This window comes from Cetorhinus maximus, chromosome 4 (assembly GCF_964194155.1).
Source record: "Cetorhinus maximus chromosome 4, sCetMax3.hap1.1, whole genome shotgun sequence".
NCBI lineage: Eukaryota > Metazoa > Chordata > Chondrichthyes > Lamniformes > Cetorhinidae > Cetorhinus > Cetorhinus maximus.
In genome coordinates, this window is record NC_135882.1 from 93,478,763 (window position 1) to 93,494,590 (window position 15,828).

The following is a 15,828-nucleotide window of genomic DNA, read 5'->3' on the forward strand; positions in this document are numbered from 1 at the left end:
GTATGAAGTAACGCACCTTGACGTCGGCCAAGCGTCCTGACGTCAACGCGCACTCTTGTGATATTTCACTCGGCGGGCATGCCCGAGGGAGACGGACGCATGCCTGCCATTAATTAAGAGGCCAGTTAAGGAACTTGACACACCAATTGTCTCCGAGTTTACGTAGCCTGTGTGATTTTTCGGCTGTCTCACAGGCAGGTAGCCAGGCCACAATTTGCAAAAACTCATCCTTGGACGGGATAAGAAGGGTCAGCAGCATTGTCAGTGTGGGTAGTTTTGGACTTTGTGTGCTGCTAGTTGCTCATGTGAACTGGACTGCTTCATCTCGCTTCAGAGCTGCGTTCTGATCATTTCTAAGCTTCATTTCAGGACTCATTGTTGTCTTCCAGGCCCCCGGAGGATTCTGACTGCATGGGGCCTTCCAGGTATCAGACAGCCTTCCATAACCCTGGTAATGGGGATTGTGATCTCTGCTGGAGGCACCTCTGAAGAGGAAGAGAGGGGCAGGAGGGAGAGGAGGCCAGGTGTCCTAATGCAGCTTTCAGGGGAACAACCTGTGGGAGGACAGGTGCAGGCACAAGGGAGGGCAGGACCAGCTGGCAGCCCAAGGTGGAAGGGGCCACAGAAGGTGGCACTACCCCGCTGCCAGGGTTTACAGGTGGCGATGCACTATATCAATATGTCCGAGGTGCAATGCCGAAGGAGGCTCCATCTCTCAAGGGAGACAGTGACCTTTGTTTGTCAGAGGATTGGGCCTGAGGTCAGCTCCGACTCTGTGGGTGGACACCCCATGCCAGTGGCTCTGAAGGTCACAGTGACTCTCAACTTATATGCCTCCAGCTCTTTCCAGGGCTCGGTGGGGGATCTGTTTGGAGTCTCCCAATCAGCTGTCCACAGTTGCATCAAACTGATGAAAGAAGCTACGTTCAGGCATGCGTTGACTTTCATTCATTAATTTCCGCACGGATGAGGCCAGCCAGGCTGAGCAAGTCAGAGGCTTTGCAGAGATTGCTGGGTTCCCCCAAATCTAAGGTGCCATTGACTGCACACATGTGGCCATAAAGGCGCTAGCGGGTGTGACAGATGCCTTTGTCAATAGGAAGGGATTCCACTCCATTGTGATATCACAGGATGCAGATTCAGCAAGTCTGTGCAAGGTCTCCTGTCAGCTCCCATGATGCTTACATCCTAAGACACTCCCAGGTGCCGAGGCTCTTCAGTGCTCCAGCCCGACTGGATGAATGGCTGCTGGGTGTCGAAGGCTATCCCCTGAAAAGGTGGCTCATGATGCCTCTCCGCCACCCAAGAACCGAGGCCGAGCAGCGGTACAACAGGAGCCGTGCCTCCACAAGGTTGGTGATAGAGAGGACCATTAGTCTTCTGAAGATGCGCTTCCGATGCCTGGACCATTCGGGGGCACACTGCAATACTCCCCAGAGCGGGTGTCATTAATAGTGGTTGTATGCTGCGCTGACCACAATCTGGCACTGGCAAGAGGGGACCCACTGGAGGAAGAGGATGTTGAGGCAGCAGCACAGGCAACAGATGATGAGTCCAGCAGTGAGTCTGAGGACGAGCACGCCGAGAAGAATGCTCAGGGCATGGCCACTGACCTGGGTGACCTCCAGGGAGGCAGGGACACCCGGGAGGCTTTGATCCAATGCTCCTTCAGCTAGCCTACCAAATAAGAACCACCACCACATGCCAGGGCTGCAGGCTCCATACTCGATTTCCTTGGCCACCAACATACACGCTGTCTCCTGAAACTTAATTGCGTAGGCACACACGTCCTTCATTACATAATAGCCTACCCTGCACCTACAGCACAAATGAAGCATACTGAGGCCAAAAGCACAAAACAAAATCTCATTTAACGTTGCATATGACACATTCCTGAAGTAAACATTAACTGGTGTTGTTTATCACACCATTAAAAAAGTTAAAGCAAAATGGGGGAACAAAATATCAAACGTGATAAGCCCGTATTGTGCTTAAGGTGCTTTACATTTACGTTTGCGGGTGCTGCGTCTAGGTGCTCCACCCTCGCTGGCACCTGCATTGGAGACAGCCTGCTCACTGTGCTGTCCTGTTGGCCTTGATAACCCTGGCAGTCATCCTCTGGCCCACGGAGCCTGTGCTGGCTCCACCTGGGAGGGAGCAGCCAGTGCCATGGCTGGCATCTCCCCATTCGCCACAGTCTCATCAGATGCCACGGTCACTGGCAGAGGGGCGGAGGAGCTGCTGCTGTCATCTGGAGCGCCCTGAGAGGAGCCCGCAGAGATGACAGTGCGCCAACGTGAGGTCGCGTTGGACCTTCCTGCTCCCCATTGATGGTCGGGCACCTAGCTGGGATACTGGGTGCCCAATCCATCTCCCACATGGACACTGACCAGCTGAGGTTATTGCCAGTGTGAGGGCTTGTAGGTCCGAGTGCATCCCCAGAGGCCCCTGATTCTGTCCCTGGAGCAGCCTCTCCATGGATGAGGCATTGTGCTTGGCTCTGAGGGTTAGTGCAGTAGTCATGCTCTACAGGGACTCCTCCCAAACGGAGACCATGGCACACATTCCCTGATGTATCGTTGCCAGATCCTCCCGCACACCCTGCTGGACTTCCAGCATCTGCTGCCTAATGGATGACTCCAGAGGCCCATCAGTCATCGACTGAGCATTGTCCTGGTCTCCAGCGGTCCTCCGACTGCCGACACCCAGGGCACCCTCTGTCTCTGCCTGCACCTTGAGAGTGTGAAGCACCCTCACCAATGTGCACCATGAGATACTGGATGGCGATCTTATGCCCACCGAGGTGCTGGTATCTGTGCTGGTGCCTGCTTGACAGAGAGGGTGTGACACAGGTGCATGCTGAGCATGGTGGTCCTCCAGGGTCAAGGATGGTCCTTCAGGCTCCTCAGTGCAAATGCCTGCTGGTGAACCTGAAAGGGAGAAGAAGGACATGTCAGTAGTTAAAGTCATCACATTGTCACTGTGCATGCCAGGCACCCTGGTGAGACAACGGAAATCTGCATCATGGTGCCCTCGACTTTCGATTATTAATAGGGACTCCAGGTTCAAGGCTCACATCAATATAGAGACTACTCTAGAATGGTTGCAATATCTGACACTCTCACCTCTGCACTACACTCTTACCTTCATCTGACACCCCAACCTCACCGCGGTCGGTTGATGAGGTGCATGCCGCCTCTCGAGCTCCGGGGCCTGCCGCTCAGTGGGTGAGGATGAGATGGTGTGGGGGTCCCCCGTCAGTCCACGACCTCTTAGTATTGTTATGGGCCATCTTCTCCAGAAAGAACAGAGGAACATTGATTAGTTCACTCTCTACCTGCAGCGCCATTGCAGCCTGGCCAACCCCACCTGAGGAACACCTCACAGGGCACATCCGATTCGAGGCCCTCGACCCGCAAGGCACTCAGTCCAAGCAGCCAGGGCTCACCCCCTTGGCCAGCTCTGGTGTCATTGACAGTTGTCACTCACACTCTAACACTCCTGAGATTCACGGGGGGATGGCCAGCCCTTAACTGCTCTCCACACTGACCCATGCCAACTTGGTACTCACCCTTCCTGAGCACAGCAGATCATTGAAGTGTTTCCGGCACTGCATCCATGTGTGCCTCACCACTTTGTGGCTGCTCACCCAGGATGCCACCTCCGCCCATGCCCTCTTGGTGAGGTGCAGTGGTCTCCTCCTCCAGTCTCTGGGGACAATGGTGTCCCTTCTGGCAGCCACCTCCTCCAGGAGGGCTGCAAGGCACTCGTCGGAAAACCGCTAGGGCGACTGCCATCCTGCCTGCTGTGTCCAACTGCACTCTAATCCATAGCATGAGTACAGGAGATGTCCTTCTGTGGCAATCTTCTAGGGGCTGCCAGGGCCACTTTTGAATCAGCTGCTGTGTCGCCATTGGATCCAGCGGACATCGTGCCCCCGCCTGCCCCTTCTCAGAGCTTCCCCAGCCGCCTTTCACGCTGGGCGGGCCTTAATTCACCCGTCAGTGTGAAATCTCCTTCCGGACCTGATCGCGGGCGGCGGTTGGCTTCCCGCCCGCCAAGGGCAAAATTCTGCCCACTGTCTCAGGTTGATTCAGACAGCTTACAACTTTCGTCTCCTATTTGACCCAGAGCTAAGTTTAACCCCATATGGTTTTTGTCACAATGACCACTTACTTCTGCCTCTGATAAATTGCCCATCTCCACCCCTGCCTCAGGCCACCTGCAGCCAAAACCCTTATCTATTCCAAAGCTGTTCTTGCTGGTCTCCAGCTCTTCAGCCAGCCCCCAAAAACTTTAATTTAAAATTTACGCCCTTATGTTCAAATAACTTCATGGCCTCTCCTTATCTCTAACCTCTACAGCCTTTCAAGGTATGTAGTGTTCCTCCAATTCTGACGTCTTGTCCCTCACCCAGTCCTTTCATCCATTGTTGGCAGTCACGCCTTCAGGTTTCTCGGCCCTAAGCTCTGGATTCCACCCTGCCTCTCTACTTTTTCTATTTGAAAGACCTTAAAACCTATCTCCTTGACACAACTTTTTGTCGCTTCTCCTAATATCTCCTCCTTTAACTTGGTGTAAATTTTAGTCTAAGTATGCTTATATGAAGTACCTTTTCCAAGTTAAATGCACTATATAAATACAAGGTTTTGTTTGCTGATGAAGTGGAAATCAGCTTGATTACTCCTTTATAAGTGGTAAAATGAGGGACATAAATTGCAAATAAGGATATTTAATTCTTGTAGTCTGTTGTGTGCAAAAGACACAAGGATAATTGCGTACTGTGAGTCTTACATTGTTGGGAATCTGTTTTTAATGGTCCATGCTGAAGATAATATAGTGGGAAACTGAAAATTCTGGCAGTGTATTGCCTGTTTATGTTTTAAGAAATTTAAAAAAGCAGATGCTGTGATGATTTTCTGACTTTTTACGCTGAGTTAAGGTAGTATAACATTTGTAATTGGTTCTCCAAACTTCTAAAACAAAAACAGAATTACCTGGAAAAACTCAGCAGGTCTGGCAGCATCGGCGGAGAAGAAATCAGTTAACGTTTCGAGCCTTCATGGCCAAACTTCTAATTTGCTGAGTAGCCATATTTCCTCACTATTTAGGATAAATCTTGTTGTAGCCTATGTACATGTTCAATGCCCATGGATAACAGCATTTGAAAACTAGCATACAGGCTGAAGTAAACTACTGTAAATTGGAGTGTGGGTATTTTCAGGAGATAGACCATAGAGTTGCCAGAATATTTTTAAACATTATCGTCTGGGTTACTAAAAATGCAATTCATGTTATTCAGCCTCTAGAGAACTGAAAACTTGTCTTCTCTAGACATCCAATTAATTTTGCTATGTTGGGTTTAATTTCAGGTTGGCTCATTCCTTCATAAGAGACAAGTAGCATTTGCAATGAAGATTGTTGTAAATTTTTGGAGTTATTTTTATTTAATATATTGGAAAACTAATCATTTGATAAGTAGTGTCTCTTCATTTGTTTTGTAGTCTACCAGAATTGGGATGTCTGTAAATGCTATCAGGAAACAGAGTAAAGAAGAAGACGTCATATCTTTGGCAAAATCCCTTATTAAATCCTGGAAGAAACTCTTGGGTAAGAAACTATACACTGGAATTCTGTTGTTGCACCATTTAATTTCCTAGTTAAAGTGCACTCATTTATGGGTCTTCATTATAGTCCACATGCCACACTCATAAAATAACTATTTGAAAGAATTTACTAAACAATATAACAGAATATAACAGAAACAAAGACAATTGATCACTTATTTCTCCTCTCCACACATTGCCAAGCTGTTGGAAGATTTTTTTAAATGTTTTTTAAGTGGCAAATGTCTGACAAGAATAGTGAAAATCAAGTGGGTTGATATTTTGTACATACTTGCAACTTATTCTGTTTCTGCTTTGCAAATATACCAAATTTAGATGTATTGATGTTTTTGAAATCTCCTACATTCTTATATTATTGCTTTTGTTGAAGTTGGGTTATTATTCAAGTTTCTGTATGACATGATCATACACATTACTAGTACCCTTCTGCTGCTTTAAACCACAAATATGTTGGGTTCAGTAGTTCAAGGCAAAAAATGTAAAATGTATGAAGTTATGGGCAAATTTATTGGAGTCCTAAGTTGGTTTGAAATGCACTGTGGTCGGCACATATATATCTCAAGTTGACTGTAGACTGCGCGCTTCTACAAATTAGTGTCTGGCTGTGTTTTGTGCAATACTGTGTATTGTTTTTCCTGAGGCTCTTTTCATTGCTAGCTCATACTGCAGATAAGCTGCATCTGAGAGGAAGCCAAGGTTAGTAAAATGGTAACATTACAATTCATGCCAAAAGGAGTTGCAAGAAAACCTTTCTTATTCTGAAATAAAGCATTCAAATAGCAAAGATAATTTGTAGGAAATACTTAACGATGACAATGAAACTTTGCACATATAAATTGTGATTTTTCCAGTTTGGTGGTGGTGTTAAATAAGGAAGAACATAAGAAATAGGAGCTGGAGTAGGCCATTCTATCATTTTACTGATGATTGAGAGTAGACTGATGGGGTGGTAATTGGCAGGGTTGGATTTGCTCTGCTTTTTGTGGACAGGGAGTTCCTGGGCAATTTTCCACATTGCTAGGTGGATGCCAGTGTTGTAGCTGTATTGGAAAAGCTTTGCTAGGGACACAGCTAGTTCTGGAGCATAAGTCTATAGTACTATATGTTGCAGGTGCCATAGCCTTTGCGGTATATCCAGTGGCTTCAGGCGTTTTGTGATATCATGTGGAGTGAATGGAATTGGCTGAAGACTGGCATCTGTGATGCTGGGAACCTCAGGAAGAGGCCAAGATGGACCTTCCCCTCGGCACTTCTGACTGAAGATGGTTGAAAATGCTTTAGCCTTGTCCTCTGTCCTCCGAATGTTTGCTAGGATTGCTGAGGTGCCAATCTGGGAGAGTGGTAGCGGTTGCATGGAGCACAAACCTCTTGTCCTCTTTCAGGGTGACAGCATCTGTGTTTGTATCCCTACTACTCTGCTGGTGCCCTTGCTGTTGCCTGTTAGCCAGTCAGCCCAGACTGCTGGAGCACATGCTGAGATGATGCGGCCTGAACCTGGGCCCACTAGGCCCCAAGTTGCTTGAGGGTCATCTGTAGACTCTTCTGCTGAATGTCAGCTGCTTCCAACAGCCATTCTGCAGCCACTGGGTAGCATTATGAAGGAGCTCTAGGACAGGCAAAACATGCAGAAGACAAGCACTTAGGGAATGCACAAGGGTGATTAATTTATTTTTATGTGCAATATGATATGGTTTCATTTATCAATTTGGATTGGAATGTGTGTTTTATGTTGGCTTTTATTTATGCATTATTGCTAAGAGAATAATATGATGGTCAGTGGTAAGGAAGGTAAAGAGTGTGGGACTTATGGTGAATAGGAAATTGAGGTTGAGGTTACTGGTTTCATAGTTGAATTATTTGTTCACCAACAGCCTGAGTAAAAGAGATGGTCAAAGTTGGCATCTTGCCTCCTCTTCCACCACCTTCTTATGCTCTTGTTCCTCAGCTTCCTGTCTGTTGCGTGGTAGCAAGGGCTATTCCTCATGATGGCAAATATGCAGCATACCATCACAGATTTCTTTTATCCTTTCACAGAATCTGGGCGTCTCTGTCTAGACCAGCATTTATTGCCCATCCCTAAATTTCCTTGAGAAGGTGGTGGTGACCCACTCAGGCGAGTACTACAGGGTTCCTTCAGAGTGGTCCTGGCAGCAGAATTGTTGCTTCAGGAAGCCTCTGGTTTGCCCTATACAATTTCTTATGCATCCTTGCTTTGCATGTGTGTGTGGGTTGTAAACTAAAGCCATGAGCCATGTTGTCAGTCAGGGTAGCCCTTTTCGCCTTGCAACCACTCTTTGGATTGCTGTGATGATTGAAATGCATCTGGCACAGAGGACTGCTGCAGAATGAACGCAATATGACTGCTGCCAGCATACCAGGAATTAACCTGCATGATGTGCTGCCTATGATCATACACCAGCTGTGCATGGAAGGAGTGGAAACCCCCCCCACCATGGTTCAGGTACTCATGGCAGAGATGTCATTAGGTGCACAAAAAGCAATATGTGTATAGTCATGGTGCCGTGCACCATGGGGATGCCTGCACTTGCTGAAAACCCTTGTGCTCACTCTGGTAGGAAAGAAGACAATGAAGTGATCTCTCTTTGAATAGGGTGCCTCAGTGACCTCCCTTAGGCTCCCTTAAACTGTGAGGTGTTGCTAGTCTCTCCAACAACAGTCTGGGTGGAACCAGTTGCATAAAACCTCATAACCACACTCAGCTTCACAGACACTAGCAGTGTGATCCCTCCCCTGCCCTCTGCTGCAGCGGGTAGCAAATTTCGCAGAGGGTATCCTTGTGGAAGCATAGACATCTCGTGCACTGTTTGTCAATGAAGTTCAAGTGGGAGAATTGCTCCCTGAACACTTTGAGTTGCACAGCCTCCTGCTCAGAGCCCTTTTCTCCCTCTTCCTCATCTCTTTCTAGCCGTTTGTTCTGCACTGTGCAGTCTCTGCTCATCCTCCCAGTTAGGAGGACAACTCATTGACTCCAGTTTGGGAACAGAGTGTGCAGAAACATTGAAATCAGCAAAAATATTTCCACATCTGCTACATCACTCCCTGTACACTTTCGAACCAATTAAGGAAAGCAGCAAAATATATAAAATTTTAGCAGCACCCAGGAGGAGTAAACTGGCAACTCACTTGTAAGGAATTCATGATCCCTTTTTATAGTGCTGGGGTCGTTGTGGGTGCTTCATGCTACTTAATGTTGTGTTCAGCTGTGCAAGATTAAATGAGGGCATTGCTGCAGTGGTAAGCTCCCAAATGACACCACTAGTGTGAAATCAGCTTTGGACACTGGCATTATTATCCATGCTGCCCCCTTCATCAAGGTATACTTTGCACCAGTAGTGTCCGTGAACACTGGATGCTATAGGGTTTTATAATGTCTTTCAAAAACGAGTTTCACACCCTATGTGTCCAACTCCAGTGCCTCTAAGCCACACACCATTCTGACTTGGAAGTGTACTGTCTTTTCTTCATTGTTGCTAAGTCAAATTCTGGGCCTGCCGCCCTAATAGGTAGGTAGGAGTGTGTGTACAGGTGATGCCCTGTCTGATGGTCTGGATCCAGCCACCTTCAATTTTAACCTTCTCTTCTGAGCAAATGGTTTAACCACCTGAAGGAGCAGTCAAAAATCACCTCCAACCTGTTTTGCTGCTGCTGGTTGAGAGATAAATATTGACCAGCACACTGGATATAACTCTCTGGGACTTATTCAAAATACTGCTTTTTACATACACCTGTGAGAGTAAATAGGGCCTTGGTTTAACATCGGAAGTGGAAACGTCTTCGTGAGTTCAAGCCTATAAAAGCTACTGGCCCCAGCGGAATAAAGAATTGCATTTTCAAAATTTCATGATAAACTAACCACTCCACAAGATTTCAAGTATTTTCGTGCCTTTTGCAAAAATAGTACTTTTATTACCACTAGATATATATCTTTGAGTACTTCACTTCAGCACAAATTGTCCTCATTAGATTTTTTTCTTATTATTGAGTTTCATTTCATTTTCTTAGGGTTGCCTGTATAAACTTGTCACTCAGTAACTTGGCAATCTATCCACTGGCTGACACTACAGCAAATTTATGAACTTTCTCCAAGAGCTCGGCCAACATCTTGGAGATTTTAACTGCCAACAGATGTCCCCTGGTTTCACTTAGTTGCCTGTAGCGGAATGAGGTGTCACAATTTTAACCATTGGGCCACATGCACGGTCTGCTATCTAGCTTCCCACCTGAAAAGGGTGTGAAGCAGCTGATGGTGGCCAAGCTGGCATGTTGAGCTGAAATGCTGGATTATTGTAAGACGCCATTTTGGGAAAAGAGTTAGAGCGTATGCTAGGAATGGCTGCTCAGCAGATTGCTAAGGGTGTGATTGCCCCTTAAATTACCTGCTAATGCTCATTAATGAGGTTGCATGGCATTTTGGGGATAGCACTTGTCCTAATGTCTTTTTCCTATGATCAGCTGACTGGAAGCAAACAAGGGGTTGCAGAGAATTTTGAACACTATATAAAGGCATATCACCTGTTAGGATTAAAGTGGCTGGAGGTTTGATGAGAACTTTTCAAACACATCAGGAGACTTTTTGGGACAGGAAATCACCAACCCGTTCGACAGTAATTCCATAAATTCTCTTTGCCTAAAAAGATTAAGTACTCTGTTGCTATACCAGGGGAAATGGGAGTGTTTGGTCATGGGCATCTTGATACAAGCCCCTCTTGGTCTGCAGGAGGAACAGGAGGAGGACTTGAGGCTAAGTAGAGCAGCAGGAGAGAGGGACAGGAGTGAGCTGGACCCCTCCTCCCACTCACCCCCTGCAGGTATAGCACATCATCATTCTTCCTCAGGACGACCTCCATTGCTGTGTCCGAGAACATGTGCCTTCTTCCTCCGTTGCTGAGCCATCCTGAAATCTGGCACTGAGTCATCAAGCACACTTCTCAACTTCAGTGGATGTGAGTGAGTGAGTGAGTGGACATAAACCTCTCCATTAAAATTGTCCAATCAGCACTTGAGTGCTAAATCTGCAGGTGGTTCAAATTATGCAAATCAGTAATTAGGACCAATATTGCATACTAAGATCAGACTTTAAAAGGATATGTCTTAATAGCACAGCAAAATAAAAACAGCAAGAACTGGATAAGTGATAAGTAACATTCACACCACGCAATTGCCAGACAATGACCATCTCTCCTTGATATTCAACAGCAGTACTGTCACTGAATTACCCACTATCAACATCCTGGGGGTTACCATTGACCAGAAACTTAACTGGATCAGCCATATAAATAATGTGGCTACAAAAGCAGGTCAGAGACTGGGAATTCTATGGAGAGTAACTCGCCTCCTGACTCCCCAAAGCCTATCCACCATCTGCAAGGCTCAAGTCAGGGGCCTGATGTAATATTCTCTACTTGCCTGGATGAGTGCCGCTCCAACAACACTTGTGAAGCCCGACACCATCCAGAATAAAGCAGCCTACACAATCGGCACCCTATCGCGCTCACTCCCTCCTCCTTCAGTGCACAGTGGCAGCAGTGTGTACCACCTACAAGATGCACTGCAGCAACTTGCTAGGGCTCCTTTGACAGGACCTTCCAAAACCAGGACATCTACCATCTAAAAGGACAAGGCAGCAGACCCAAGGGAGCATTACCACCTGCAAGTTCTCCTCCAAGCCACTCACCATCCTGACTTGCAACTATATTGCCGTTCCTTCACTGTATCTGGGTCAAAAACCTGAAAACCTTTCCCTAACAACACTGAGGGTGTACCTACACCACAAGGACTGCAGCGGTTCAAGGAGATCACCAGATCTGCCTTGTCGAGGGCAATTAGGGATGGGCAACAAATGCTGCCCTAGCCAGCGATACTCATCCCATGAGCAAATTCAAAAATCTTAGCTGGCTTGGGGTGAGTGTCGTTGCTGCCTGCTATTGAAAATTGCAGTTGGCTAGGTCAGTGTGGATATGTTTCCAACTCTTCTTAAACTGCCTCCTGCCTGGCTCCTGCCAAATGAGGGGAGTTAAAATTAGAACCTGATTGTATTTTGATTGACTTTCTTATCCTTCTGGTTGTTGGTGGGTATAAGCACAAACTGCATAGAATTCAGCATTTTGGGATTTTAAAAGTTGCAGTGTGCCAGTCCTGGTATGTCCACGGAGCAAGGATGGCAAAATTGCCAGAGCATAATTTTCTGTTCAGGACCAGTTGAGCTGAATTATGAGTTGGACCATACGTATGGATGGCATGGAACCAACAGTTTGACACCTACATGGTAGGAACAATATTTCTGCGGTAGCAGGTGGGGTTAAGTAGCACCTATGCAATGCTCTACAATTTAACACATTTTCTATCTGACTGGAATGTTTAAAGCTGACAACCAGGTAAAAATAGTAGCATAAAGCCCTGATGGACCTCACATTAATAAAAATGTTTTCCAAATTGTCCATCTTTTAAATAGTTGTTGAATTCTTTAGAGACATTCAGGAGTTTTCTCTGTTGTTTGCTGTCAGTACTTTAAAAAACACTATAGAACTGTAACATGGTCTGTACTAATTAAATGTTTTTCAAACAGTTTTTACTTAAAGCTTTTCAATGTAATAGGAATGCAAATCAAGTATTTTGTTTCTTTAATGCTCAGATGTGAACAATGCTTCATGTTCTCTCACCACAGTTTACACTTTGCTCTGTGTTTGGTTTAGAACTAGTTTTTTGTTTCATTTGGTAAGATGTTTTAGAAAGTGCTGTTTTTGTTTTAAATGGTGTTTTATTCAAATGCTGTTTTGCAGATGGACCATCAGCTGAGAAATCCTCAGAAGAGAAGAAAAGGGATTCTGTGTCCTTGGCACAAAACAGTCCAGAAGCAAAAGAAGAAAGGTGATAGCTTCTTGCAATGAAATTCAGAACATTTCTGCATTAGTGCTTCCATTGTCTTCTAACAGCCACTCCCTCACCTGGGTGAGATAATGCTCTTGGGCTTGCCAAAGAAGCATATAAGGTTTATCATTTTTGGCTGGGTAGCCTTTGCGAATGGGATACCCTAACTCCAGCAATGTTTTGCAATGTTTGTTAATGAGCCTTTCTTGGAGTTTTCACTGATTTACTGGAGCTAGTTTGACAAATGACAAAACTCCCCTCAACCGATCTCTGTTAGACAGGATCGATGAAGCAGGGCACGCTGAACGGAGTTCTACCAGGCTTTTCCCTGATGACTGTCTTCACACTGTTAGCTGAAAGTGAATATTTACTGAAAATTGGGGACCAAAAAATTGGGGACAGAATCAGATACAGGAGTAATTCAAAGTAGCCACCAATCAGTGATGGGACCTGCCCTGCCTAATGTGAATACTGGTCAAAGGCTCTTTGGAGTTAGCCATCACTAACTAGGGCACTCAACTAAATCAAATCACATTTAATATCCCTAAAACCTTTGTTTGTGGTTATTTTGCTTCATTTCAAACATGTTTGTAGGTTAGCTATGCTTTAGAGAATAGTGTTCTTGTACAAGTCAACATCCATGAATATAGTTTTCAGGCAGAAGAAGGAGGGGAATAAAAGAGATGGGGGTGTAGCATTATTGATTAAATAATCAAGTACAGCTATGAGGAGGGTTGATACACTAAATGAAGCATCAAATGAGACCATATGGGTTGAGTTCAGAACTAAAAAAGGGGCAGCCACACTGCTAGGAGTGTACAATAGACCCCCAAATCGTGGAAGGGAGTTAGAAGACCAAATATGTAAGCAAACCTGATTGCAAAAACAATAGGGCAGTAATTGTTGAAGACTTCAGCTACCCTCATATCAATTGAGTTACGAACAGGGTGAAGGGCACAGAGGGCTCAAAATTCTTGAACTGCATTCAAGCAAACTTTTTTAACCAGCACGTAACAAGCCCAACAAGAGGGGGCGCAATTCTAGATTTAGTCTTAGGAAATGAAGCTGGGCAAGTGGATGAAGTAGCAGTGGGGGACCTTTTTGGAGATAGTGACCATAATATAGTTAGGTTTAGCATCATTATGGAAAAGGACAAAGATGGAACAGGAGTAAAAGTTCTAAATTGGGAGAAGACATATTTTACAAAGCTGAGAGGTGAGCTTGCGAGAGTGGACTGGATACAGCTACTAGAAGGAAAAACTGTGTCAAATCAGTGGGAGGCATTCAAAGGCGAGATTCTATGGGCACAGTGTGGACATGTCCTCACAAAGAAAAAGGGCGGTACTGCCAAATCTAGAGCCCCCTGGTTATCCAGAAGCATACAGGCCAAGATAAAGCAGAAAAAGGGCTTTTGACAGTCACAAAAGACTTAATACTGTAGAAAGCCTTGAGGAGTATAGAAAGTACAGGGGTGAAGTAAAACTGGAAATTAGGAAGGCAAAGAGAGGACACGAAAAAATATTGACAGGTAAAATCAAAGAAAATCCTAAGATGTTTTACCAGTACGTTAAGAGCAAGAGAATAACCAAGGAAAAGGTAGGGCCTATCAGAGATGTACATGGTAACTTGTGGGTTGATGCAGAAGATGTGTGCAGGGTTCTCAACGAGTATTTTGAATCTGTCTTCACTAAGGAGAGGGATGATGCAGACATTCTAGCTAAAGAGCAGTGTGAAATATTAGATACAATAAGTATAGTGAAAGACGAAGTACTGGAGGGACTGGCATCCTTGAAGGTGGATAAATCACCAGCGCCAGATTGATTGTATCCCAGGCTGTTGAAGGAGGAAATAACAGATGCTCTGAGGATCATTGTCCAATCCTCACTAGATACAGGCAAGGTCCCAGAGCATTGGAAGTCTGTGAACGTAGTACCATTAATTAAAAAGGGTGCGAGGGATAGAAAATTATGGGCCGGTCAGTCTGACTTTGGTGGTGGACAAATGGGAAACAATTCTGAAAGGCAGGATAAGCTGTCACAATAGGCACATATTGATCAGGGATAGTCAGCATGGTTTTGTTAGAAGATTGTGTTTTACTAACTTAATATAATTTTTTGAGGAAGTAAAAAAGGGGATTGATGAGGGTAGTGCAGTGGATGTTGTCTACATAGATTTCAGTAAGGCATTTGACAAGGCCCTACATGGCAGACTGGTCAGGAAAATGAGATCTCATGGGATACAGGAGAAGGTGGCAGGTTGGATCCAAAATTGGCTCAGTGACAGGAAACAAAGGATAATAGTTGATGGATGTTTTTGCGAATGGAAAACGGTTTCCAGTAGTGCTCCACAGGGCTCAGTGTTGGGGCCCTTGCTGTTTGTTGTTTGTATTAATGATTTAAGCTTAAATGTGGGAGGCATGATTGGGAAATTTGCAGATGACACAGAAGTTGACCGTGTAGTTGATAGTGAAGTTGATAGTGCTGACTCCAGAATTATATCAATGGTTTGATTGAGTAGGCGGAGAAGTGGCAAATGGAATTCCATCTGGAAAAGTGTGAGGCCATACATTTGGGGAGGGCAAACAAAGCAAGGGAGTACTCCATTAAGGGAAGTTATTGAGAGGGGTTGAGGAAGTGAAACCTTAGAGTGCATGTCCATAGGTCCTTGAAGGTGACAGGGCAGGTGGACAAAGTGCTCAAGAAAGCATATGGAATGCTTTCCTTTATTGGACAAAGCATTGAATACAAAATCAGGGATGTAATTATGGAACTGTATAAAACTCTGATTAGGCCATAGATGGAATTTTGTGCACAGTTTTGGTCACCACATTACAAGAAGGACATAATTGCCCTGGAGAGAGGGCAGAGGAGATTTACAAGAATGTTGCCAGGGCTTGAAAATTGCAGCAAGAGGAGAGATTGGATAGGCTGGGGTTGTTTCTCTTAGAACAGAGGAGGCTAATTGAGGTGTACAAAATTATGAGGGGCTGAGATAGGGTAGACAGGAAAGACTTGTTTCCCCGAGCTAAGGGGTCAATTATCAGGGGGCATAGATTTAAGGTGATTGGTAGAAGGATTAGAGGGGACATGAGGAAAAGCTTTTTCAACCAGAGGGTGGTGGGCGCCTGGAATTCACTACCCAAGTTGGTGGTTGAGCTGAAACACTGAACTCATTTAAAGGGTACCTGGATCTGTATCTGAAGTGCCCTGCAAGGCTACTGACTAGGTGTTGGAAAGTAGTATTAAAATGAGTGGCTGTTCCTTTTTTCTCTTTTTGGCTGGCGCAGACACGATGGGCTGAATGGCCTCTTTCT

General features: G+C 45.4%; 1 protein-coding gene across 3 annotated transcripts in view; it reads left to right on the top strand.

Moving 5' to 3' along the window:
* The window catches only part of tcea1 (transcription elongation factor A (SII), 1), a 74,141-nt gene that overhangs the window by 35,849 nt on the left and 22,464 nt on the right, over positions 1–15,828 (top strand). For all 3 annotated transcript variants that reach the window (XM_078540512.1, XM_078540511.1, XM_078540513.1), the window contains exons 3-4: positions 5,505–5,610; positions 12,428–12,515. In XM_078540512.1, coding sequence (XP_078396638.1) covers positions 5,505–5,610; positions 12,428–12,515 — 194 coding nt within the window. The remainder of the gene's footprint in view (positions 1–5,504; positions 5,611–12,427; positions 12,516–15,828) is intronic.